Raw genomic sequence first — 27,229 nt, 5'->3', positions numbered from 1 at the left:
GGACTCAACTGGTTTCTCACCAGTTAAGCCCCGATACATACAGTGCATTGATTTTTATACCTTTATTATTTGCCCTTCCCCTTCTTATTAATACTGTTTTAATTGGTTAGTATTACAAAAACATTCTAAGTATAACTGCATTATTAATTATCACGTTCGTTACGTACGCTGTGAACTCTACATTCATTGAATTCTGTTTCTCACACTTCTTATCAATCCTTTGTCTCCTGCATGTCTCTCACTATGACCATGAAAAGATAGGTTTAAAAAAACATATTCAGCAGCTCCTTCTGTCCTTGACTGCTAGTAAACTCTCTGTCCGTTCTGGCTTCCCTGTTTATGATTAATCATCACATTTTAACTTAAGTCTTTTTAACCTAAATTTTCTATATCACACCCCCTCCCCCTTTCCCCCCAGAGTCACCGAGCGTCATTGGATTGACATCCAGCGTTCTCGCAGCTCCACCAAACCATCGGCAGCCCTAGGTCCCAAACCTTCAGCATCCTCTTCCATCCTAGTCCTGATACGTACCAGGGGTGTAGGTTAATTGGGTGTAAATTGGGACTCAAGGGCCTGTTTCCATGGTGTATGTTTACATTTTTAAAAAGCCCCCGATTGAGTTTGTGGTTGAGGAGTCTGCTGGTGGAGGGGCATCAGCTGTTCCTGAACCTGCTGGTGCGAGTCTCTAATTTAAATTAGACCTACAGGGCGGTAACAGACCATTTCGGCCCATTAATCCATGCCTTCCAATTTAACCTGCACCCCCGATACATTTTGAACGGTGGGAGGAAACCGGGGCCCCTGGGGAGAACGTACAAACTCCTTATGGACAGCGCGGGATTTGAACCCCGGTCCCGATCGCTGGAGCTGTAAAGGCGTTGCCCCAACCCTGAGTCTTGAGGCACCCGGACCTCTTTCCTGATGGCAAAAGTGAGAACAGAGCGTGTGCTGGGTGGTGTGGATGCTTGATGCTCGCCCACGGCAACGGTCCCCGTAGAGGTTCTCGATGGAGGGGAAGGATTTGCCCCTGGTTTTACAGCTGGCAAGAGGCTGCTCACGTCTTGTCATTGCAGAGCCTCCGGACAAGGTGCGGATCAACGGCCTGGGGCGAGGTGAGGAGGCCCAGAAGCCCTGCGTGGCGGGCGAAGAACTGTCCCCGAGTTGGCGGAGCGCCTCTCCCCGTGTGCTGGGAGATTCCGTCGTCTCGGCGCTGGCACTGTTCAACGCCGTGGCGTACTACACCTCCTGGCCTGCGTGTGCTGAGGGCCAGTGCGGGGGTCCAGCTGGCCTGGACGAGCCCTGCTGGTGGCTGCACCTCGACCCAGTCCTGTGCCTCGGGCTGATCGCCAGGGCGCTGTGGGCAGCCTGTCCTCAGGTGAAGGAGTCGGGCCTGCTCCTGTTGCAGGCGGTGCCAGGTGGCCTGGACCTGGGCCGGCTGCGGACAAGGCTGCTGGGCCTGGATGGGGTGACGGCCGTGCACGAGCTGCACGTGTGGAGGCTGGCCGGCAGGCGGCTGGTGGCCACGGCCCACGTCAAGTGCCGCGAGGCCGGAGTGGCCCGGCGCGCCAGCGCCTTCTTGCGGGGTGAGGGAATCTCCGGCGCCACAGTGCAGCCGGAGGTGGGGGGCGGGGGCGCCGCGTGGGGCTCAGAGTGTGAGCTGGCGTGCAGGGCGGAGTGCTCCACCAGGCTGTGCTGTTCGGGAGACGAGAGCTCCCGCCACGGCAGGACGGGGCCCCATTCCATGCTCTCGCCTTGCATTAGCACAGAGTGTGAGACTGCCGTCTAACGCCACACTCCTTCACACTTGTACCACGTCGTGGTTGATCTCGTCCAATAGTTGACTCCCGGCCTCCCTATTTTCGCCCCCGTCTGCCCGCCCGTCCGAGCTCCCGATGCCCCGAACGCAGACTTACCTTCCGGTCCCACCCACCAGAGCTCCCGACACCCTGAGCCCGGATTTTCGCCCCGTCCTAGCTCCCGACACCCAGGCTGTGCCATCTTCAGTCTGCTACCATCAGGGGAAAAAGGTCCAGGAGCCTGAAGGCGAGCGCTCAGCGTCACAGGGACGCAGATTCGTCAATGAACAATTGACCGCAGACACTGTCTTTTCCAGCCCAATTTTCATTTCACGAAATAAAGGAACAGAAGTAGGCCATTCGGCCCATCAAGTCTGCTCCGCCACTCCACCCTGAGCTAAACCATTTGCCCCGGCTCGTTCCAATTTCCAGCCTCCCCCTCCCCCACATCCCTTGATCATCTTAAACTCCCCCGACGACCCGGGCGCTACAGCTGTACGTGGCAACAAATTCCACGACCCTCTGGCTAAACAAATTTCTCCTCATCTGTTTTAAATGGGCCCCCTCTAATTCTAAGACCGTGCCCTCTTGTCCCGTACTCACCCACCAGGGGAAGCATCTGATTCAATCCTTTCAGCCTTCGAAATGTTTCCATGAGACCCCCTCTCATTCTTCTATCCTCCAATTTATTGTTGTAAGGAGGTTTATATTAACGTTGGGACTGCGACGCTGCCGCAAAACATCGAATTTCATGACTTGTCGTGACGCTAAATTCTGATTCTGTTATAAGGTCACAGCAATGGGTGCTGCATTGAGAACACCTTTTTGTCTTTGGACCTGGTCTATAAAACTTGAGCACCCCGCACCACGTACATCAAGGCATATTTTTAAAGAAAGTCCTAGGCTTGACCAGTTAACATAAGGGACCTTCTGGTGGGGTGGGAGAGAACTTTGGCTCTTACCTAGCGTCCGAGCTCAAAGGCCCAACATATTCAGTCGAAACTGCATAACATGGAACATCCCAGCACAATGCAGGCCCTTTGGCTCACGATGTATCGACCTGTGTTAACCTACTCTACAACAATCTATTCTCCCCATCTCGGTAACCCTGTATTTTCCCTGCATTCATGGGCTTAGAACATGGGACACTACAGCACAGGACAAGCCCTTTGGCCCTTGATGTTATGCTGACATATATATTCCTAAAAAAAGGTACTAAACCTTCTCTACCCCATAACCCTCTATTTTTTCTTTCGTCCATATGCCAGTCTCTTGCACGCCCCCAATGCTTCGGCCTCCACTACCACCCCGCGTGAGGTATTCCAGGCTTCCACAAATCTGTTGTAAAAGAAAAACGTACCCCCGATGTCTCCCCTAAACTTTCCTCCCTTCACTTTGTGCAGATGTCCTCTGGTGTTAGCCGATCCTACCCTGGGCAACAGCCCTTATTTACGCCTCTCGTAATCTCGTCCTTCTACGCTCCAAAGAATCTTGAATGTCCCCTTTACACCAGCGCCCCTCGCGGCTGCCCACCATTCTGAGTTTAAAAACTCCTCCCACCATCATCCCAAGACATTTCCCATTAAAAATTACAGCACGGTAACAGGACCTTCGAGCTCACTCCAATTAACCGACAATCCCCTGGTACATTTTGAACGGTGGGAGGAAACTGGAGCACCTGGAAGAAAACCCATGCGGACACGGGGAGAACGTGCAAATTCCTTACAGATGCCCACTGGTATTCGCCATGGTCACCCCGAGAAAAGTAGCTAACAGCGAAACACATTTTGCAACTCCTGGATAGAGGCACACATTTCTAGAAAACAGCTTCCACCCAAAGCAGTTCTACTCCTAACCTTCAGAGCATCTCCCACAAGGTGTGGTCAGATGATTCGACCTTGGTCTCCGCTTCGCTCTCTTCCCCACCCCCCCCCATCCCCACCCACACAACCAGCTTTCTAGACTTGTAATAGATTCAGCGACAGAAACTCAGGGCCGATTGCAGACTGGTTTTTTGTAAAAAAAAACGCAACGCTGGCGAAAATCAGCAGGTCAAAGTGTCCTTTATGAAGCAAAAATAAAGATACATATTCAACGTTTCAGGCTTGAGGAAGGTACAGGCAAAATGTCGGCAGGTGCCCGAACAATAGGGTGGGGGGCGCCCGCGGAGGGGCAGGAGCATGATCCCGAAAGCAGGAGGTAATTGGTGGATAAGGGAGGATGGCTGCGTATAAAGAGGGAAGGAGGCGGAGATTTGAGGGAGCAGAGGAAAGGCTAGCAGAAACTGGAGAGGTTGACGTTAGAGTGCCCAGATAGAAAAAAAAATCGGGTGTTCCTCCTCCAACTTACACGAGGCCATGCAAGTGTGGGATCCAGAACTGAAACGGTCGCCCACTGTCACTGGTGTGGTGAGAGCGAAGGTGCTCCAGTGAAGCGATTTCCCAGTCTCTCCAGTGTAGAGAAGGGTATATGTATCTTTATCTTTGCTATATAAAGTACTGTTACATATATTTTAGGCACCAAAAGGTCATAAAACCAGAGTTATTGTTCTCAATTGAAATACTGAAACGATGGAAGGTTAACTAACAAGAGACACCTGTTCAAACAGCCATCTACACATAACTCTGCTTTGGGGAAATTGAAACCTAAACACTATGTATTGCTCAAGCAAGTCATATGATTAAAGACACTTGGAGAGATAAAAAAAAGCATTTTTAATATTCAACCAGATTCATCTACAGATGGAATTAAAGTGACTGCAGAAGATGGTCACTTTAGCTGCTTCTTTGTCGAGAGAGAAGCAAAGCTGCAGCCATTGCAATGATCGCTTTCGACTGGCCCGTATCTGGGTAAAGGTGGCAAGATCACGCTTGATTTGGATTGTGATTATTTTGTTTTAACCCTTGCCTGGGAAACCATCGCATTGAAAAGTAATGACATCAACACTGGTAAAAAAAAGGGAGAAATCGTAAATTCGCATGAAGAAACATCGCCAACTCGACATGAATTCATGAGTTTTGATAAGTCTGAAGACTCAGGGTCTTCCCTACTCCACAATTACTTGCAAACACCAGTTAAAAGATTCTGAGTTTCAACACAAGATTTCTCAGACTGAACTTTGAATGGACTTTTCAGAATTGCTCCTAAGCTGTAACGGTTTGAGTGATCCACACACACATTGTTGGGGTTAAGATCAAAATGATCGTTTAAGATACCATTGTCTTGGTGAATTTCTATTGCTGTTGGTCTGTGATGTGAAAGGACACAGAGTTCCTCCAGCATTGCGGCCACAGGCTTCTGTGTTTTACTGCAGATGGTTTTCGGCTTATAAACCGGCCTCAGTCTGGTTGAACGGAAGGAGCAAGTCAAGGTCTTCACCACCAATGGAGGGCAGAGCAGGCGGTGATTAAAAAGAGGGCACGGGGAGGAGGAAGATTGGGAAAAGGCCAGTTGATCTGGTGAAGAGCAAATCACAAGTCAGTCTTTAGATTTCACGCTTTTAATAGTAATGTGTACAAGATAGGAGGAGACAGCAATCGGAGAGAGGAAAGGAGAGACATCATGAATACAGATGAAGAAACTTCTTCAGAAAGACAAATACAAATAGGTTAAAACTTTTAAAACACAAATAAAAGCCTTTTCTACGAACTTTTTTCTACAATGTACAGGTGCTCCTCAACATACGATGGGGTTACGCTCCGGCATACCCATCGTAAGTTGAAAAAGAATACAGGTATGTACTGCCCAAATCCCCCACTGGATTCAGAAATCCCGATAATTACAACGAATCCCCATCCTTTCAAATCATTTTATAAAAAGGTTTTAAAAACAACATTTAGCTGTAAATAATGCTAAAACTGTTAAGGTTAATAAAAATGATCAAGATATTTTTCATTTATTTCATAATGACATCATAACTGGAATTAGTTTGGGGAACTGATACAGTCCCGTCGTGAGAGAGCGGGGCAGTGGGATCAGTGTGGGGATCGACACGGGGCTGTGGGGAGAGAGCGGGGCAGTGTGGGGACTGACACGGGACAATGGGATCAGTGTGGGGACTGACACGGGGCTGTGGGGAGAGAGCAGGGCAGTGGGATCAGTGTGGGGACTGACACTGAGAAAGCAGGGCAGTGTGGGGACTGTGGTGAGAGAGCAGGGGGAGTGGGATCAGTGTGGGGACTGACACAGAGCTGTGAGAAGAGAGCAGGGCAGTGGGATCAGTGTGGGGTCCGACACGGGGCAGTTGGGAGACTGAATGGCATAGCGAAGTCTATCCTAATTCAAAGTACAGTACAGATTTTACCACAGTAACTTTGAAAAATCCTAAATTGGGCCATCGTAAATCAGGGACCACCTGTAGTTGATATGAAAGATTTAAAGATCAGATTATAAAACACCCTGGACCGTACTGTGAACTTGAGAAACTGGTGCTACAAGTGTGGGACGCTGTTTGTCCTTGTTTAAGGATGCGGGGAGGGAGGGCAGGCAGAGGGAGATTGGCAGGGATGAGGCAGGAGCCATTTCACTTTGGAGGGTCCTTTCCCCTCCAAAACACAGCTGTGGTTGACGCTTGGAAAGGCATCCCCGATGAGGAGACCGGGAAGGATTTGTGCTGAGAATCCCGTGCCTGGGCCACAATCACCCAGTGCCCGCCTTCCCACACCCCCACAGCAGAGGGAACCCGCATTTCACACTGGCAACCCCTCTCCATCACAAGAGGGGGGCCCACCCACTCCTGAGCAACTGCATAGGAAAAAATTCACCCGCCAGCTTGGACGATTTGCACTCTGAAACAAGCCCTCCCACCTGACAATGAGGAAACATGTTCCTTTGCTCCCAACCGTTATAGAGTTCAGATCCTTTTCTGTCGTAGGTTGAAATGCGAAATTTGATCGCGCTCCCATTTTATTTTTGTGAAAAACACAATGCTGGCCAAACAGTTTATTAAGCAAAGATACCAATGTTTCAGGCTTGAGGCTTTCATCAAGGGTCTATGACTGTTGCTACATGAAGTACATTGACCTGCTGAGTTTCTCCAGCATTGTGTTTTTAAGTCAACCACAAGATCCTGCAGTCTTTCGTGCTTCACTTCCATTTCTCTCGGGTGACCTTAACTGAGAGATCTAGGGAGAGACTCGACCTCCAATTGGCTGGTGTTCGGGATTTGAATCTAGAAGGGGCTTGTACGACCCGCTGCCACCCCCCCACATGGATTTACTCCCCCACCTTTCCTGCCACCCCTTTGACGCGAACCAGCGGTGAGGCCGTAGGGCAACTGGGCGGCACTGGCCTGTGGGCCTGCAACTGTGCTATGCGGCTAAATTTCAAAATCAAAAACAAGACAGGAGACCGAAATAAAAATCAGTCCAACAGCTCGATATAAGAGTCCCACTACCACCCCAATCCCTTTTGAACATAATGAAGGCTGAGGCAACCAGAAGTCACAGAACCAAGAGGCGTGGAGACAAATGGGTGGGCGTCACCAGTGTCATTTCTCTCCCCCTTCAAGGTTCATATTTACCAATGGAAAAATATTTTTTTTTGCTTTACCGCAGTATAAAATTTATTACAAAATTCAAGGTGGCCATTGGTAACTTCTGGACCTCACCTTTTCACCTCAGAGGCAGGGGCCGAGTTCAGTGCTGGGATTGGGGCAGATTTCTGACATTTCAGCACCGGACCATCCCGCTGAGCAAGGCCGGGGTTCAGCCTCCGTTTGCTGCCTTCCAACGTGTGGGGACAGTCAAAGGGGTGAAAACAAAAGAACAGGGATAATTTAACTCTCCCCAGATGGGACAAGGCTGGGCTCCCACATGACAATGCTCCAGCAAGTTGAGGCCCACCACAGCAACAACCCTACCCCCACCCGTACAGTCCTGTCACGGCAGCAGAAGGCCGCTAGGGCCCAGGCCCTCGCCCGCACTTTGCCCACTCACCCCGCCTTACGAAAAGGCCAGAGCCGGCTGGTGACACCCTAGCTCCCCTCATCCAGCATCTCCTCTGCTGGGGCCCCCATCCAGGGCGGTGGAGGGTGGCTGGTCAAAGAGTGCGCACGTGCGGGGGCTCGGGGGGGGGGGGAACTGGTGGCAGGGGGCATGCGCCAGAGCAGAGTGGGCAGGAGCAGTGGGCGCAGACAGCAGGAAAGGGGAGGTCGCGCGTGGCGGGAAAGACACGGGCACACTTGGCAGGCGCAGAAGACGGGAAAGGCGCGGGCAGCACGTGGTCCCACACTTGGCCGAAGCACCGAGTACTAATTCACCTGCATGAAGAAAAAAAGAGAAAAATGACACAACTCGGCCTAGGACCCAGCCCCCAACTCCCCCCCACAGGAAGGAGCAAGAAACAGTGACAGTTTCCTCAGAGGAAAATGCTAGAACATGTCGACAGAACTACCGAAGGAGGGCCGCAGAGGGAAGGGAAGAACACCCCTCCAATCCTGCCCTGGGGGCCACTTCAGGCCCGCTCCCCGCGGATGCGACGTGCCAGCTGGATGTCCTTGGGCATGATGGTGACTCGCTTGGCATGGATGGCGCACAGGTTGGTGTCCTCAAAGAGGCCGACCAGGTAGGCCTCACTTGCCTCCTGCAGTGGGTGGTGAGGAGAGGGTGGGGGGAAAATAAAACAGACTGTGATTTAATCAGGGAGGAGCAAGATAATAAGTCAAATACCCTCCCTCAAAACCTCATCCTGATTCAGATCAACATCTTCCCCTCTCTCGCGTATGAACCGCTCCCTCCCTGCCGATCTCTCCCCCCACCCCCCCCACAACTCCTGGCAACTTCCTCTATTGCCTCAGTAAGGGTCCGCAATTCTCTGGGTGAAAAATTCTTCCTCCGCTCCGTTCTAAATGGCCTACTCCTTATTCTTAAACTGCGGCCTCTGGTTCTGGACCCCCGCCCCCACCCCCAACATCAGGAACATATTTCCTGCCTCTAGCATTTCCAATCCATTCATAATCTGTTTCAATCAGATCCCCTCTTGTCCTTCTAATTCTAGTGTCTATAAGCTCATTCTTTCTTTTTTTTTTATTTTTTATTTTTTTATTTTTCACACCATAAATCACATTAACCATGGTACACACTTTTTCCTTTTCACACATATACAGTGCCATTTTCTCCCCCCCTCCCTCCTCCCAACCCACCCTCCCTACCTACCTCCCCCCTCCCGTCCATTTAAGGTATACAATCTAGGATACATTACACAAGTCAGACAATGTTGTCATTCAATAAAAATACACCAGAAATTCTACTGAGTCCATTCTTTTCATTTCCTTTTCCTTCCATTAACTTAGGTAATGATTGTCCTCGGTAGGTTTTCGCTATTGTATTTACTGTAAGGCTCCCATATTTGTTCGAATATTTCAATATTATTTCTTAAACTATATGTTATTTTTTCTAATGGAATACATTTATTCATTTCTATATACCATTGTTGTATTTTCAAATTATCTTCCAATTTCCAGGTTGACATAATACATTTTTTTGCTACGGCTAGAGCTATCTTAACAAATCTTTTTTGTACACCCTCCAAATCAAGTCCAAATTCTTTGTTTTTTATGTTACTTAGGAGGAAGATCTCTGGATTCTTTGGTATATTGTTTTCTGTTATTTTATTTAATATCTGATTTAGATCTTCCCAAAATTTTTTTACTTTCTCACATGTCCAGATTGCATGAATTGTTGTTCCCATTTCTTTTTTACATCGAAAACATCTATCAGATACTGTTGGGTCCCATTTATTTAACTTTTGAGGTGTAATGTATAGCCTGTGTATCCAGTTATATTGTATCATACGTAACCTCGTATTTATTGTATTTCTCATCGTTCCGGAGCATAACTTCTCCCATGTTTCCTTTTTTATCTTTATATTTAAATCTTGTTCCCATTTTTGTTTAGTTTTACCATTTGTTTCCTCATTTTCCTTTTCTTGCAGTTTAATATACATATTTGTTATAAATCTTTTGATTATCATTGTATCTGTAATCACATATTCAAGGTTACTTGCCTCTGGCAAACTCAAACTGCTTCCTAATTTAACCTTCAAGTAGGATCTCAATTGGTAATATGCCAGCGCTGTATCTTGAGTTATATTGTACTTATCTTCCATTTGTTAAAAGGATAAGAATCTATTTCCTGAAAAACAATTTTCTATTCTTTTAATCCCTTTTTTTTCCCCATTCTCTAAAGGAAAGGTTATCTATTGTAAAAGGGAGTAACTTGTTTTGCGTCAATATTAGTTTTGGTAATTGATAATTTGTTTTATTTCTTTCTACATGAATCTTCTTCCAAATATTGAGGAGATGATGTAATACTGGAGAAGTTCTATGTTGTACCAATTTTTCATCCCATTTATATAATATGTGTTCAGGTATCTTTTCCCCTATTTTATCTAATTCTAATCTCGTCCAATCTGGCTTTTCCCTTGTTTGATAAAAATCTGATAGGTATCTTAATTGTGCGGCTCTATAATAATTTTTAAAATTTGGCAGTTGTAAGCCTCCTTGTTTATACCATTCTGTTAATTTATCTAGTGCTATCCTCGGTTTCCCCCCTCTCCATAAAAATTTCCTTATTATTTTCTTTAACTCCTTGAAGAATTTCTCTGTCAGTTGTATTGGCAATGCCTGAAATAAGTATAATATCCTTGGAAAAATGTTCATTTTAATACAGTTTATCCTTCCTATTAGTGTTAGTGGTAAATCTTTCCAATGCTCTAAATCGTCCTGTAATTTTTTCATTAGTGGATAATAATTGAGTTTATATAGTTGGCCGAGATTTTTGTTTATTTGTACACCTAGGTATCTTATTGCTTGCATTTGCCATCTAAATGGTGATTCCTTCTTAAATTTTGAGAAATCCGCATTATTCATAGGCATTGCTTCACTTTTATTTACGTTTATCTTGTAACCCGACACTTCTCCATATTCCTTCAATTTCTTATATAATTCTTTTATTGATAGTTCTGGTTCTGTTAAGTACACTATAACATCATCCACAAATAAACTGATTTTATATTCCTTGTCTTTTATTTTTATTCCTTTTATATTATTATCTATTCTTATCAATTCTGCTAGTGGTTCTATAGCTAACGCAAACAATAAAGGTGATAGTGGGCATCCCTGCCGTGTTGACCTGCTTAAGTTAAATTGCTTTGATACATGTCCATTTACTGTCACTTTCGCTAACGGTCCCTTATATAATGCTTTAATCCAATTAATATACTTCTCCGGTAAACTGAATTTTTGCAATACTTTGAACAAATAATTCCATTCTACTCTGTCAAAGGCCTTCTCTGCGTCTAAAGCAACTGCTACTGTAGGTGCTTTATTCCCTTCTACTGCATGAATTAAGTTAATAAATTTACAAATATTGTCTGTTGTGCGTCTTTTTTTGATAAATCCAGTTTGGTCTAAATTTACCATTTTCGGTACATACTCTGCTAATCTGTTTGCTAATAGTTTAGCTATTATCTTATAATCTGTGTTAAGTAAAGATATTGGTCTATATGACGCTGGTGAGAGTGGATCTTTCCCTTGCTTTAGTATTACTGTAATTATTGCTGTTTTACATGAATCTGGTAAGCTTTGTGTTTCATCAATCTGGTTGATTACTTCCAGGAGGGGCGGAATTAATAAGTCTTTAAATGTTTTGTAGAATTCTATTGGGAATCCATCCTCTCCTGGAGTCTTATTTGGTAATTTTTTTATTATCTCTTGTATTTCTACTATTCCAAATGGCTCTGTTAATTTATTTTGTTCCTCTATTTGTAGTTTTGGTAGTTCAATTTTAGTCAGAAATTCATCTATTTTCCCTTCTTTCCCTTCGTTTTCAGTTCGGTATAATTGTTCATAGAATTCTCTAAAGTTTTCCTTAATTTCTTTTGGATTATATGTAATTTGTTTGTCTTTTTTCCTTGATGCCAATACCATTTTCTTAGCTTGTTCTGTCTTAAGCTGCCATGCTAGGATTTTGTGCGTTTTTTCACCTAGTTCATAATATTTCTGTTTTGTCTTCATTATATTCTTCTCCACCTTATATGTTTGTAGTGTTTCATATTTTATTTTTTTATCCGCCAATTCTCTTCTTTTAGTTGTATCTTCCTTCATTGCTAATTCTTTTTCTATATTTACTATTTCCCTTTCCAACTGCTCTGTTTCCTGATTATAGTCCTTCTTCATCTTGGTTACATAACTTATTATTTGCCCTCTAATGAATGCTTTCATTGCATCCCATAGTATAAACTTATCTTCCACTGATTCCGTATTTATTTCAAAATACATTTTTATTTGTTTTTCAATAAATTCTCTAAAATCCTGCCTTTTAAGTAACATGGGGTTTAATCTCCATCTATACATTCTTGGAGGGATGTCCTCTAGCTTTACTGTCAATATTAAGGGTGAATGGTCCGATAGTATTCTAGCTTTATATTCTGTTTTTCTTATTCTATCTTGCATACTAGCTGATAACAAAAATAGGTCTATTCTTGAGTATGTTTTATGTCTAGCCGAGTAATATGAATATTCCTTTTCTTTAGGGTGTTGTTTCCTCCATATATCCAAAAGTTGCATTTCTTGCATCGATTTAATTATAAATTTGGTTACTTTGTTCTTTCTGTTAATTTTTTTCCCAGTTTTATCCATATTTGAATCCAAATTCAGGTTGAAATCCCCTCCTATTAATATGTTCCCTTGCGTATTTGCTACCTTCAAAAAGATATCTTGTATAAACTTTTGATCTTCTTCGTTAGGTGAATATACATTGAGTAGATTCCAAAACTCCGAATATATCTGACATTTTATCATTACATATCTCCCTGCTGGATCTATTATTTCCTCTTCTATTTTAAATGGCACATTTTTACTAATTAATATAGCTACTCCTCTTGCTTTTGAATTATACGATGCTGCTGTTCTACCCAATCTCTCTTTAATTTCTTATGCTCCAATTCAGTTAAATGTGTTTCTTGCACAAATGCTATATCAATTTTTTCTTTTTTCAGTAAATTTAGCAGTTTCTTCCTTTTAATTTGGTTATGTATTCCATTAATATTTAAAGTCATATAGTTCAACGTAGCCATTTTATAGTTTGTTTATCTTCCCTTTCCGTTTCTCCATCATTACCTTTCCTCCTTATCCATTTCTGTTTTCTTGTTTTAAACCCTTTATAAGACAACATTCCTAAAACATCAAACATTTTCATTATTCTCCTATTTAAAACTTCTTTAGCCCCAATCTCCCCTTCCCCTCCTGAGTTGTCCTTTATCCCTTGTCGGACAACCACATCTCCCCTCTCCATTTGGATTTGCGAATTCACTCGCAAGCGTCAGCTGATTTTGCAGTGACCGCAACTCCTCCCCACCCAGCCCCCCCCAAGAAAAGATTTCACTTTTCATATGTAACAAAGGTCACTCTTTTAGTTCCCTCCTTATTCCCTCTATTCCATTTCCTTCCCTTATTAATTCTTGTCTATACTATCTATATTTTCCTCTAAATACGGATACATTATACATATACACACATATACCTCTTTACCCACATACATATAAATCGTGGTCATTTTTACTCTTATTACATATCTTCATCTCTCTGGTTGTTTTGTAGTTGTTCTGCAAATTTCCTTACTTCCTCTGGATCCGAGAATAGTTTTTTTTCCATAAGATCGTTTTCGATGTATTGAACTCCTTTCTCTTCTTCAGGAGTTCAAAACTTATGTGTTTTTTTAGTTCTCAGTCTTTTGTACTCTCATTACACGTCTTCATCCCTCAGTCTATTTTGTAATTGTTCTGCGAATTTTCGTGCTTCCTCTGGATCCGAGAATAGTCTGTTTTGTTGTCCTGGAATAAATATTTTCAATACCGCTGGATGCTTTAGTATAAATTTATACCCTTTCTTCCATAAAATCGCCTTTGCTGTATTGAACTCCTTTCTCTTCTTCAGGAGTTCAAAACTTATATCTGGATAAATGAAAATTTTTTGCCCTTTGTACTCCAGTGGTTTGTTGCCCTCTCTTACTTTTTCCATTGTCTTCTCCAGTACCTTTTCTCTTGTAGTATATCTTAGGAATTTTACTAAAATAGATCTTGGTTTTTGTTGTGGTTTAAAGGCCAATGCTCTATGTGCCCTTTCTATTTCCATTTCTTGCTGTAGTTCTGGACATCCTAGGATCCTGGGGATCCAATCTTTTATAAACTCTCTCATATTCTTGCCTTCTTCATCTTCTTTAAGGCCCACTATCTTTATGTTATTTCTTCTGTTATAATTTTCCATTATATCTATTTTCTGAGCTAACAGTTCTTGTGTCTCTATAACTTTTTTATTAGATTCCTCTAATTTCTTTTTTAAGTCCTCTACCTCCATTTCTGCTGCTGTTTCCCACTCTTCCATCTTGTCCATTTTCTTTCCCATTTCTGTTAAGGTCATATCTATTTTATTCATTTTCTCTTCTGTGTTGTTTATTCTTCTTAAATCATTAAATTCTTGCGCTTGCCATTCTTTAAATGACTCCATGTATTCTTTAATAAGAGAAAGTATATCCTTTACCTTGCCTTTCCCTTCTTCTTCTATTTCACTGTACTCTTCCTCTTCCTCTGGGTTGGCCATCTGTTGTTTCTTTGTTGCCCTTTTCTTCTCTTCTTTCTTGTTTTCGTTGTCTTCTATGTTCTCCTCTTGCTGCAGGTGTTCTGCAGCTGTCATTGCCGGCTGTGGAGATCGACTCCCCAGCTGGTCACCCCTCCCGTCGGTGTGTTTTTTTGCATGCGCGGTTGCGCACTTTTACTCGGCTCAGCGAGCCATTTTTGTAGTCCACTTTCTACCGACCTGAGGGAGCGGGTTTCTCTCTCCACCGCGGGCCTCTTCGAACAGGTAAGGCCTTCTCCTTCTTCTTCCGTTGTCTTCTCTTCCTCTCTTCTTACCATTGATTTCGATTTTAATTTTTTCGTCGCCATCTTCTTTCCACCTTTATACTCACTTTTCTTTAATTTTTATTTTGTGCCTTTGTATTTTCCTTTGTTTTTTCCGACTTTTCTGGAGAGGGCTGGAGTTCATCGTCCGGCCACTACTCCATCACGTGACTCCCCCCCAGCTATTCTTTCAATGCACAACACTCCCACCATGCTGGGAATAAACTCTGTGAACCTATGCTGCACTCCCTCAGTGCTTCCCCTCCCCCCGCTGTGGGCCTTCTCTACACCGGAGAGACCGGACGCAGACCGGGAAATGGCGGGGACATCCACTTTAACTCCGCGCCTCACTCCCGCGCCAGCTTTCCTGCTCATGGCCTCGTGCATTGTTGAACCAAGGCCCCCCCAATGAGCTGGAGGAGCACCACCAGATTTTCCGCTTGGGTGCTCTGCGATCGGCCGGCATTAACGCTGACTTCTCCAGTTCCTGCTAGCCCACTCCCCGTTCTCCCTCCCTCTCCATACCCACTCCTGTTTGCTGTTGTGCCCTCCCTCCCTCCTTCCTGTGGGACCAGGCTCCTCCCCGCCCTCCCCCCCACCTTGACGAAGGGCTCAAGCCTGAAATGTTGGTTCTGTATCTTTATCTTTGCCATATAAATGACACCGTCTGACCTACCGATTTTCTCCAGCATTGTGTTTTTACTTCAACACGGTGTCTGCAGACTTGTAATCTTGAATACCTCTATCAAACCTCCCCTCACTCTTTCTACGCTACAGAGAATAAAAGTCCTAATGTTGGGACGATACGTGGACACTTCGCAGTGACCCTCCCCCCCCTCTGAGCCAACTGGGGGGTGGGGTGGGGGGGGAGAGGCGAGTGGCCTGCCCGAGGACGAGTTAGATTTGATGTTGTACCTGGAGGGCACCAATCGCCGCACTCTGGAAGCGCAGGTCCGTCTTGAAATCTTGGGCGATTTCACGCACCAGGCGCTGAAAGGGCAGCTTGCGGATCAGCAGCTCAGTCGACTTCTGGTAACGGCGGATCTCCCGTAGAGCCACTGTGCCTGGCCTGGAACAATAAAACAGAACGACAATTTCGGGGTGAGTCACGTCCCATCAAAACCATTGCGTCCGCCCGCGGGATCCCCTGCCTGACCGTCCCGTTCAGGTTTATCACCATCTGATCAGACACGTACAGGCAGATTCAGGTGGCTGAAGGTTCGGACCAGACTGTGTGCCCACGGGAGCACTGGTGGCAAGTCCACGGACACTCCACTACTCCGAGGGGACTCTCTTTCGCTTCTGACTCTAAGAGGCGCTTTAGGCAATTTCGAGTCAGACAAAAACAAATTTTGCGCAATATTGTGGCGATAAATTGAAACTGGAATCCTGAATCTCAACAGCATGGTGACAGGCCCTTCCGGCCCACAGGTCCGTGCCGCCCCATTACACCCAATTGACCTAGAACCCTCCTCTGGTATGTCTCGAAGGGTGGGAGGAAACCAGAGCCCCCCGGGAAAACCCATGCAGACCTGGGGAGGACGAACAAACTCCTCGCAGACAGCACCAATCTTGCCACCGTAAGAAATTTGGCCTCACCAATATCTTATACAGCTTTACTGTAACGTTCCAGTTCCAATACTCAATATTGATTTCTGAAGGCCAAGATACGAAAAGCTCTGTCTACAACCCCGTCTTATCTGAAACGCCACTTTCAGGGAATTATGTATCTGTACTCCTAGATCCCTCTGTTCTACCGCACTCCATCAGTGGCCGACCTTTCTTGGTCTGTCCTTCCAAAAACATTTCAGACTTGTCTGCATCTGCCATTTCTCAGCCCCCTTTTCCCAGCTGCTCCAGATTACTCTGCCAGCGTCGAAAGCCTCCCTTGCTGTCCACAACACCTCCCAATCTTTGAGCTAAGGCTTGCTGACCCAATTTACCGCACGGTCACCAGTGGCCTGGAATCATAAACAACAACGGTCCCAGCACTGACCCCTGAGGCACTAGCTGCAGGCCTCCGGCCTGGAAAGCAATCGTCCACCACCACGACCATCCAGCACCGACAACATAATCATCCGTGCATCTCCTGCGCAGTGCCGACACACCTTCCTGCTGGTGCAAGGGCCAAACCTATAGCCAGTGCTGTGGCCAAAACTGGCGTTTTATACTGACCCCAGCACCATCTCCCCATTCTTGAATTTTGAGTCAGCTCACCCCAATTTGCCCTCCAAACCATCTCATCTGAACATACAAAAGGACCCCTGCCCCTGTGAAACTCTGGTCTTGAAGTAACATGCCAGATATCCCACAGAAATATCCTGTCTATCCTACCTGATCACTCAAAATCTGTCTGCACTATTGAAACATCACTAACTTTCTTGCATTAATTGCAACTGAATATTTATCCATCCTTCAGTGGAGTGACCTCATAGTATTTCAATTCCAAATTACCCTATAAAGGTTTTTAATTTTATGGGCTCCTTTCGCAGGCCGTTTAAAACCCGCGCAGAGCCGACGGCAGTTGTACTGGGGGGAGTGCCGAGCCTTCGATGGACTCGCGCAAGTCTGCCCCACTGAACCGGGCAGTGCCCCTCAGCGCGCCCCCCATTCCTTTCACCAGCACCACTTGCGTGGAGGCAAGCCGGGGGGGAGGGGCCGCCAGCCCGAGGAAGGTGTGCCGAGGGCCCGACTGGGGGCATTGGCATTGGAAATGAGCTGGCCTGTCACTAGTGCGAGGAAGGGGGAGAAAGTTTCGATGAGACGGCAGCGCCCGGGACAAAGAGCCGGCCGGTGCCGCTCACCGCTGGGGGCGACTCTCCCCAAGTGTCTCCCCATCTCTGCTGAGTAAGAGTCTTTATTAGTAAGGATCCATCTGGAAACTTGGTGAAGGGCGAGCTCATTAAGATGGTAGTGTGGTTACCGTAGCGGTTAGTGCAACGCTGTAACAGCACTAGCAACTGGGGCTCGAATTTAAATTTTGTAAGTTACAGGAATTACCTGATTAAAGTGAACTTCACTTAATTAACTACTACAATAATGAGTTTGCAAATTATTTTACCCTGTCTTTTGTCGTTCGAACGATGTATTTTTAATGCAGGTGTATTAGTTAGCATTGCAAGAGTGAGTCTCAGTTAACTAGAACATATGCGTATCCGACCTCCACAATCACCATAGGTGCCACATATTCTACTGTATTTGCGTACATAATAAACTCATCCATTTGTTAACCTTGTAGCTCTCTGTTTTAGTGACCAACAAATGAGGGGTTTGGTGATATCCCTTTCCGTTACCCAGGGACAGCGTGGAGTGGGGCCGGTGCTTTTGTTGCTCATTTGAGCACTGGCGCACCTCAGCATGCCTGGCTTGCTCCTGACCCCACAACTGCGTCGCCAAGTCCAGCTCCAACAGAGTCATCGGGTTTGCAGACGGCACAACCGTCATTAGCTTCGTCAGGAGTGACAACAAGTCGCACTGCGGAGAGGAGGTGGAAAATCTCTCGATGTGGTGCGAGAGTCTCAACGTTGTCCAAATGAAGATGATCGTGGACGTCAGGAGGACCAAGAATGATCTCCCTCCACTACACATCAACAACTCTGTGGTGGAGAGAATGGAGACACCAAGTTCCTTGGAGTTCACTGAACCAGTGACCTATCGTGTACCCTCAACATCTCCTCAATAGTGACTGCACTTCCTGAGAAGACTGAGTCAAGCGAGGTAACCGGCCACCATCAGGTCAACCTTCTGCAGGAGCTCTATCCAGAGCATCCTGGCCGGCTGCATCACAGTGGGGACAGTCGCTGCAGAGAAATGGATTGGACTAGAAGGGCCTAATGGCCTTTTTCCATGCTGTAATTGTTATTGTTATGTTTAGGTCAATCCATGGGACCATAAGAGTGGTAGAGAGGATCACTGGGGTCTTCCTTCCCCCATCGACGCGATCTACCAGGATCATTATCTGAAGAGGGCACACAAAAGGACCCTCTTCCACCCCATACACAGTGTCTTTCAGCAGCTCCCGTCAGGGGGAAGAGATACAGGAGGATCAAAGCCAGCACCACAAGGCTTTCCCCAGACAGTGAGAACGCTGAACGACCAAAGCAACTGCTCACACGAACCACCCTGAGACTCCCCTATTCATGAAACCATATTATCTTTATAGGTGAAATACTTGTCCTGCACATGTTGTCTGTACATTTGTCATATCTGGTTGTGCGTCTGCGTGTTTTTACACTGAGGTCCGGAGAACGCTGTTTCATTGGATTTGAATGATCTGGTGACAATATACCTGACTGGTTCCCCCCCCCTCCGATCACTGCCCAGGATGAAACTTACCTATAGCGGTGAGGCTTCTTGACACCCCCAGTGGATGGCGCACTTTTACGTGCGGCTTTCGTGGCCAATTGCTTGCGAGGGGCTTTACCACCAGTAGATTTACGAGCTGTCTGCTTGGTACGGGCCATGTTCTGCCTTCAGTGCAATGCACACTTTCCTAAGGACAGGCGGGATAAAGAACCAGTGTATCATCATTAAAAAAAACAGAGAAACGGTGGAGAAATTCAGCCAGTCTCGCATCGCCTGGAATTCAGATTCGGAATTTATTGTCACGAGCAAATCAGGAAATTCATTGTTTTGAGGAATTATCTATGTAAAGCATCTTACAAAAATAAGTAGGTCTGGGTCGGGGACACCAATACCCCTGAGCGAAAAGCCCTGCAAAAGTTCATGGACGCAGCCCAGGACATCATAAGCAAAACCCTCCCCACTATTGAGTACATCTACTGGGAACGCTGCTATCGGAGAGCAGCAGCAATCATCAAGGATCCACACTACCTGGCACACACTCTGTTCTCACTGCTGCCATCAGGAAAGTGGTTGAGGGGCCAGAAGATTCTGGCAAATTTCTAGATGTGTGGTGGAAAGTATGCTGGCTGCAACATGGTCTGGTATGGGGACACCAATACCCTCAGCGTCAAGCCCTGCAAAAGGTAGTGGACATCACAGGCAAAACTCTCCCCACCATCGTGAACATTCTCAGGGGACGCTGCTATCAGAGAGTAGCAGCAATCATCAAGGATCCACACGACCCAGTGCTCACTCTGTTCTCACTGCTGCCACCAGGGGAGAGGTCCAGGTGCCACAAGACTCGCACCACCAGGTTTAGGAACAGCTGCTACCCCTCCAACATCAGACTCCTCAACGACAAACTCAACTGGAAACTCATCCAAGGATTCTGACATGTGCACTTGATTGATTCTCTCTATGAGCATGTTGAGTCAGTTTTCTTTGCACTGCTGACAAGTGGTAATTTGGCTGTACCCACAGGAGAAAGAATCTCAGTGTTGTATGCGGTGGTGTGCGTGCGCCCTGACAACAAACCTGAAATTTGCTCAGCTCCAGTAGGAGATTCCCCCACGGAGCCACTCGCCCCAGGGACAGGCCCCTCCGACAGTCTCCCCGCTGCATGCTGGTGGCCGAGGCTTGATTCTACCACCTGACCGTCCGACTTATCGAATTCGCTTAGCAAGAGTCGCGCCCAAGGGCTACCCGATCTCCTTGCAAGTGGGGAAGAACTTTGGCCTGTGCCCGGAGTCGCGGGCCAGCGCAGCAGGTGGGTGCCGACCCGTGGGCTCCAGCAGGCAGTGACTGGTAGGAGGCACTGGAAATAACCTCGCTCCAGTGGCCAATGCACAAAAAAAACTTTGAGAGCCATTCGATGTTCTTTTGTGAGAATCACTTCTCCTTGCAAATGCAGAGCACATCAAATTGTTCAAGATAAAGGCAGGTTAATCTGACCACGTCATTACCAGATGAAGAATTGAATGACATACACAGTTAAAACCTCCCCTCCCCACCAGCATCTATAGGGAAAATCGCAGATTTCCAGTTGACTGAGGCTCCCTCTTACCAGGCCCAACTACAACTGTGCTGGGCAGGACACGTTGCCAGAATGCCCAACGGAAGGCAGCCATCTTGTGCAGCCCACGGTAGGACCCAAAAGCGGAGGATGCTCTGCACAGGGGGCTCAGGGAAAGCCGGCGTTGCCCCCCACCCCATTAACATGGGAGGAGCTGGCTTGCAGTGAAGGGGTGCTGAGAACGAGCTCCAAGAGGGAAAGGCATGGGAAGTGCCGTCATCACTGCCAAAAGTACGGCCCATGTCAAAGTCGACCCTCTCAAATTTGACCCAAAAAATGGGACGAAAAAAATTTGACTATTACATATATCACTCTGATCCCAGCCTATCTCCCTCACGTGGTCACACTGCAATGCCAGCTGCATGAGGGATTGCCCCATCAATGGGGACACACCATTGAGGCCATAAACAAATGGTAGTCAAGCCATCATTCCCAACGGTCAAAATGCTGTTACAGCGCCAGCGACCTGGGTTCGAATCATGCACTGTCTGTAAGGAGTTCTACGCCCCCCCTTGTGTCTGCGTGGTTCTGGTTTCCTCCCACCATTCAAAACATACCAGGGTGGGGTGTAGGTTAAATTGGGTGGCATGGGCTCATGAGCCAAAAGGGCCTGTTACTGTGCTGTATGTCTCAATTTAAAATCATTTTAAAATTTAGTCCATGACATCACATACAACCCCGAGATTCTTTTTCCTGTGGGCCAGGCAGAATTACACTTATTAACAATACACAAGTAAAGACATGTAAACAAACTGACTGCGCAATGCAGAGAGAACAAAGAGAAAACCAGTAGAGTCCTTAAACGAGTCCCTGATGGAGTTTGTTGTAGAGGAGTCTGATGTTGGAGGGGAAGCAGCTGTTCCTGAACCTGGTGGTGCGAGTCTTGTGGCATCCGCACCTCTTTCCTGACGGCAGCACTCCCTGTAGATGTTCTTGAAGGTGGGGGAGGGGGGTATTTTGCCTGTGATGTCCTGGGCTGTGCCCACTACCTTTTGCAGGTCTTTATGCTCAAGGGTATTGGTGTCCCCCGCACCAGACCGTGACACAGCCAGTCAGCACACTTTCCACCGCACACGTTGAAATTTGCCAGTGTTTCCAATGTTGTACCAAAGAGAGGGTTGCAGGTTAATTGGGGCATAGGCTCATGGGCCGGAAGGGCTCGTTACCATGCTGTACATCTATATATAAATATTTTTAAAAATTAAAAAGGAAAACATTTTTGACCCAAAGATCCTCGTCAGGTGCTCCCCAAACTTACTCCAAAGCAATGTTTTCAAGCAGATAAAAACAAAAGATCAAATTTTTTTTTAAATGTAGACCTTCAGCATGGTAACGGGCCCTTTTAGCCCACGAGCCTGTGCCACCCAATTAACCCTCCCTCCCGTATGCTTCAAAGTGTGGGACATAACCAGAGCCCCCGAGGAAATCCCACACAGACACAGGAAGAACATACAAAATCCTCACAGACAGTGCAAGATTCGGACCCTGGTCCCGGCGCTGTAAAGGCGCCCAGTCAGAGGTTGGGCCTCACCCTAAGCCCATGTCCAACTGCCCAAAGCAGACAGCACAATGAGCGGTGATTGGCCACTACTGAGAAGAGATGCAAAACCACATGGTCCTGTGACAGGCACCGTCAACATCTCGCAGGCTGAAACTGGCAGATTTAATACCACCACTACCCAGCTTCAGTGAGCCAAGATCACCACGAGCCGCGGTGCGGAGAAAGCCACAAGTTGTACGAGTGGCACCTCAACAGGGCACAGAGCGTCTGCAGCCCTTCCCCCCACTCAGAGACCCTCTGGCATCGGTGCTCTGTGCTTAGCAGGGGATCACTTCAAGTGGTATACGAGTCGGTGGTGGGGGGGGGGGGGCGAAACCACTGTCCTAGCCTCTTTGCCTCCATGATATTGTTCAAAGTTTCCTTTTATTATTGTCATGTAAAATGCGATGAACAGTAAAGTCCCTGGTTGTTCAGAAATCAAGCAACTGGCAAACAGCCAAAAAAAAAAACAATGCAGAAATAGATTTAAAAATCCGGAAGTTAAAATTGGGCGTCTTGCTGTTGGTGCACTGATCATGCAACGTGCAATCTCAAGCAACTGGAAAATACACTTATCCGGCATCGACCAATCCCCATTGGGGCTGGAAGGAAAGGTTTGGAGGGAGATTGTGGATACAAGGTCACACCGCGTTTATAGCAGTGGTTCTCAACCTTTTTTCTCCCCTCACTAACCAAAGAGCCCCTACGGCATAACACGTACCTAAGCAAAGGTCTAGACCCACTGTAGTTCGCCTATTTTCACAATCGCTCCACAGCAGGGGCAATATGGCTGGCTCTCCACTCCGCTCTAGTACACCTCAAAAACAGCAACTCAAACATATGGCTGCTCTTCATCGACTACAGCTCGACCTTCAACACCATTACTCCCTCAGGGCTAGTCAAGAAGCTACAACTCTAGGCCTCTGTACCCCGACCCCACCCACCACCGGCAACAGGATCCTTGACTGTCTCATCCGACGACCACAGTCAGCATGAATTGGAATCAACGTCTCCTCATTGATCATCAACACTAGTGCATCCCAAGGATTCGTGCTCAGCCCACTGCTCTACTCACTATACACCCATGACTGTGTGGCCAGGCACAATTCCAATGCCATCTACAAGTTTGCCGATGACACCGCAGTTGTCGCCAGAATCACAAACAGCAACGAGGAAGAGCACAAGAGAGAGAGAGATAGATCAGCTCGTTGAAAGGGGTCACGACAACGACCTTGCGCTTAACGTCAGCAAAACCAAGGATGTGATTGTGGACTTCAGGAGGGAGTCAGGGGAACGCGATCCAGTCCTCATCGAGGGCTCAATAGTGGAGAGGGTCAAGAACTTCAATTTCCTGGGGGGGGTCAACGACTCAGAGGATCTGTCTGGAGCCTCCTGGGTGCAATCAAAAAGAAGGCTTGCCAGCAGCTATACTTTGTGAGGTATCTGAGGAGATTCAGTACATCACTGAAGACTCTTGACAACTTCTACAGGTGTACAGTGGAGAGCATGTTGCCCGGTTGCTTCACTGCCTGGTACGGAGGTGCCAACTCTCTGGACAAGAATAAACTCTAGAGGGTGGTTAACTCGACCTGCGACATCACAGGCACCAGACTTCCCTCCATCAAGGACATCAACATGAGGCGGTGTCTTAAAAAAGCAACCTCTCTCCTCAAAGACCCCACCACCCAGGCTGTGCCCTCTTCACTCTCGCTACCTTCTGGAAAAAGGTCCAGGAGCCTAAAGATGAGCATTCAGCGGTACAAGGACGGCTTCTTCACCGTCTGCAACCAGATTCCTGAACAATCAATGAGAGTAAATGCGAGTCGGCTCTTTCCGCTTAGATTAGGCAAGATAAATACACGAGGACATGGCTTTAGGGTGAAAGGGGGAAGGTTTAGGGAGAAAACATCTTCGCTCAGAGAGTGTGGAACAAGCTGCCATCTGATGTTTTAAGAATAAATTGGATAGAAGAGGTCTGGAGGATGATGGAGTGGGTGCAGGTCAGTGGGACTAGAGGAATGATGTTTCAGCACAGACTAGAAGGGCCAATTGGCTTGTTTTCTGTGCTGTCATGTTCTCTGGTTCTATATGACAGGACAATAGTATAACCTGCATCTAACATGATGCCAAAAGGTGGTAAATCTGGACTTTATTCTCCAGTTTAGAGCGGGCGCAATCTGGTGATCTCCAACAATGACAGGCTCCCTCGTTCCTGCCTCTCAACATTTCATCAACGACCCAGTGGTGTTAATGTGGAAGCAATGTTAATTCTCTCTTTGCACTCGACTGACCCAAATTTAATCCAGCCCCCTCTCCAGTTCCTGCCACGACAGACCACCCAAGAAACATCTGCCAGGCAGGACCGACCACTTGAGAGCCAAACACATATACCTTCAGCAAGTTCAACGATCCACAAAATCCATCTCCCAACATCTAGAAGGGGAGCAGTTGCCCAAATCGACTCCCCCTTCCTCAACATCACTTGCCAAAAGGAAGGAAAATCACGATTGATTAAAATCCGATTTTAAAATATCAGCAAAAAAACCACAAAAACAACTGATACTAACCAGATAAGCGAAAGATCACAAGATCAAGGAACATGAGGCCATTCAGCCTATCTAGCCTGCTCTGCCACTCCACCCAGAGCTAAACCGTTCTCACATCTCGTTCCAATTTCCGGCCTTCCCCCCCCCCCCCACATATCCCTTGACTAATTAGATACCTGTCAATTGCCCCCTTAACCCCCCAAAATGATCTGACCTCCACAACTGTAGGTGGCAATCAACTCCACAACCCCCTGGCTAAGGAAATCTCTCATCTCGGTTTAAAACAGGTCCCTTCTCATTCTAAGACTGTGCCCTGGATTCGCCCACCAAGGGAAACGCCTTATTCACATCGACTCTGTCCGATCTTTTCGAAGTGTTTGGGGAGCCTAAAAGTATTGGATGTAAACGACAAAAGTCCGCAGACACCACGGATGAAGTAAAAACGGTGCTGGAGAAACTCAGCTGGTCAAACAGCGTCCTTTATGTAGCAAGGATAAATAGCCAAGGTTTCGGGCTGGAGCCCTTCATCAAATGTTGACAGGCGCCCGAACAAAACGGTGAGTGGGGTGGGGGAAGGGGTAGGAAGAAACAGGTGGATAATGTAGGGAGGGCACACCTGCAAGCGGGGGGGGGGGGGGAATCGGCTCTGTAAATGGAAAGGAAGGGGTGGAGAGCTGGAGGAAAGAAGACAAAGGGGAGAGGAGAACGGAGAGGGACCTAGCAGAAAGCGGGGAAGTTGGCGTTCATGTCGCCCAGTCGGAAATTCAGGTGCTGCTCCTCCAATTTAAGGGCAGTCTTGGTGGGATTAGCACGAGGCCATGGGCACGGGAGTGGGATGCAGAACCAAAGTTGTTGGCAACCAGGAGGTCCCTGTCGCTGGTGCGGGCCGAGTGAAGGCGCTCTCCCCATCTGCGCCCAGTTCGCTCCGACAACGGGGGGAGGGGGTGGCGGCGAGGGAGGAGGTGGCGGCGAGGGAGGAGGGGTCGGGCGACACTTCCTGTAGCCGTCGGGGAAGGTGCCAAGGGTGGAGGGGGGGAGTGGACGAGCAAGTCGCGGAGGGAGTGACTCCCGCAGAAGACGAAGGGGGCCACGGAGAAGTGGGGAGCGGTCCCTGCGGAAGGCGGAGAAGGGACGAGCAGAGAAGGGAGTCACGGAGGGAGCGGCCCCCGCGGAAATGGGGGGGGTGCTGGTGGTGGTGGTGGGATGATGTTGTAGGTGGCAGGATAATGTGTTGGATGCAGAGGCGAGTGGGGTGGTAGATGAGGACCAGGGGGAAATCCTGTTCGTGTTGCAACTGTTGGGGTGGGGCAAAATTCAATAGCAATTCATCAAAATAGCACCCCCCCGGCACTGTCTCAAGAGACGTTCCCAAATATCCTACCAACTTGGCTCAATGATTGAGAAATGTGAGCCTTTCCCCTGGAATAGCAATTTCCAAAATCCGCGCCGTCTTCCACGCACCACGTGGGGACACCTCTAATAGCAACAAACACACCAAGAAGCACAACACTACTAATGGGGGGGGGTGAGAGGAAAGAGAAGAGAAACAAATCCCGATAAAACAAAATTCTCCCGGAAGAAAATCCATCCTCTTTAACACTCTCCCCGAACTCCAAAAAATTCCAATTTAAATTCGGCGCGGAAAAATCCCGCCCTCACGCATCGCGTGAAGCTTAAAACACTCAATAATTGTTACATTTTGTTTTAAAAAATACTCCAACAAAACGAAGACGAGTCTCTGATCGATACTGAAATTGCTACAAAGTATCCAACCTCTTCCTCGCCCCGCCCTCCCCCCACGGTTAAGGCGATGAGCGAATAAGAGAACACAAACATTGTAGAAAGTCGTTTGTTTTTTAAAAATCGGTTCCAAATTCGGGCGTTTAAAGAAAGAGAAGGGAGGGGAGGGAAATAAAAAAAAACAAAAAAAAGTATAGACTTCAAAAGCGCCAACATACCGCCTTCCAGAGTAAATTCTTTACTGGGCTCTCACGTTTTATGGGTGACAACACACACATATTCTCTCTCTCTCATACACACAAAAGGACAAAATGGTGATCGAATCTAAACTCCCCAGAGCCGAGGAACCACATCACGTAAACAGTTAGGGAGCGTTTAAAGAACTCGCCTGCCCAGTTGTTTCCCACCCCCCGCCGACCGGAGAGCCACACTTTAAAAGAGAGGGGAGAAAAGCATATAGCAGTAAAGACCGGACCGCCAATTAGACACAGGGAATGTAACGAATTTTTGACACAATTTGACCACACGCAGAAACAACAATGTAGCAAGTCCGTCCACATTCACGCAATAATTAACCAACCCCCCCCCCCCATTCAGAGCAGAGAGGGGGTAAAAAGCCACAGATACAAGGAGTTATGAAAACAGGCCCCCCCCCAGTTGAAAGAGAAATTAATTAAGTCGGGGCGGCTAAATCCCCCCCGCTCACCTCCCTTCACTGTTGGATCTCCCTTGACAATTTTCCCCCCCCCCCCCCCTCTTCAATTGCTACAATGGCAACGTTCTGACGTCTCC

At 47.0% G+C, this 27,229-nt stretch overlaps 2 protein-coding genes across 4 annotated transcripts in view; one reads left to right on the top strand and one right to left on the bottom strand.

The window, feature by feature from the left end:
* Positions 1 to 5,684, top strand: part of LOC138740843 (proton-coupled zinc antiporter SLC30A1-like) — a 14,006-nt gene extending 8,322 nt beyond the window's left edge. The window contains exon 2 of the mRNA XM_069894048.1: positions 1,075 to 5,684. Coding sequence (XP_069750149.1) covers positions 1,075 to 1,787 — 713 coding nt within the window. The 3' untranslated portion in view covers positions 1,788 to 5,684. The remainder of the gene's footprint in view (positions 1 to 1,074) is intronic.
* LOC138740844 (histone H3.3A) lies at positions 4,497 to 27,229 on the bottom strand. Of its 3 annotated transcripts, XR_011343186.1 has the most exons (5): positions 27,144 to 27,229; positions 19,030 to 19,186; positions 15,610 to 15,763; positions 8,191 to 8,379; positions 4,497 to 4,742 (listed from the first exon to the last, which is right to left on the bottom strand). XR_011343186.1 is itself a non-coding variant. In XM_069894049.1 (4 exons), exons 2-4 carry the CDS (start codon positions 19,155 to 19,157, stop codon positions 8,251 to 8,253), a joined length of 411 nt encoding a protein of 136 aa, XP_069750150.1. In that variant the 5' UTR covers positions 19,158 to 19,186; positions 27,144 to 27,228; the 3' UTR covers positions 5,281 to 8,250. The 3 variants fall into 3 exon arrangements, 2 of the variants coding, with proteins under 2 accessions (XP_069750150.1, XP_069750151.1); XM_069894049.1 differs by lacking the exon at positions 4,497 to 4,742 and having other exon boundaries at positions 5,281 to 8,379; positions 27,144 to 27,228; XM_069894050.1 differs by lacking the exons at positions 4,497 to 4,742; positions 27,144 to 27,229 and adding an exon at positions 26,656 to 26,735 and having other exon boundaries at positions 5,281 to 8,379.

The sequence above is a fragment of the Narcine bancroftii genome, chromosome 8 (assembly GCF_036971445.1).
Source record: "Narcine bancroftii isolate sNarBan1 chromosome 8, sNarBan1.hap1, whole genome shotgun sequence".
In the NCBI taxonomy this organism is placed as follows: Eukaryota; Metazoa; Chordata; class Chondrichthyes; order Torpediniformes; family Narcinidae; genus Narcine; species Narcine bancroftii.
Note: the sequence above shows the minus strand (reverse complement) of the source record. Positions and strands in the feature narration are given on the sequence as shown.

Bases quoted from the DNA above. Each gene is read 5' to 3' on its own strand.
- LOC138740844 (XM_069894049.1), bottom strand. From the start codon at position 19,157: ATGGCCCGTACCAAGCAGACAGCTCGTAAATCTACTGGTGGTAAAGCC. The intron at 15,764-19,029 runs GTAAGTTTCATC...TTATTGTTCCAG, and splicing joins AAGAAGCCTCACCGCTATAG to GCCAGGCACAGTGGCTCTAC. The intron at 8,380-15,609 runs GTACAACATCAA...CACCCACTGCAG, and splicing joins CGGCGATTGGTGCCCTCCAG to GAGGCAAGTGAGGCCTACCT.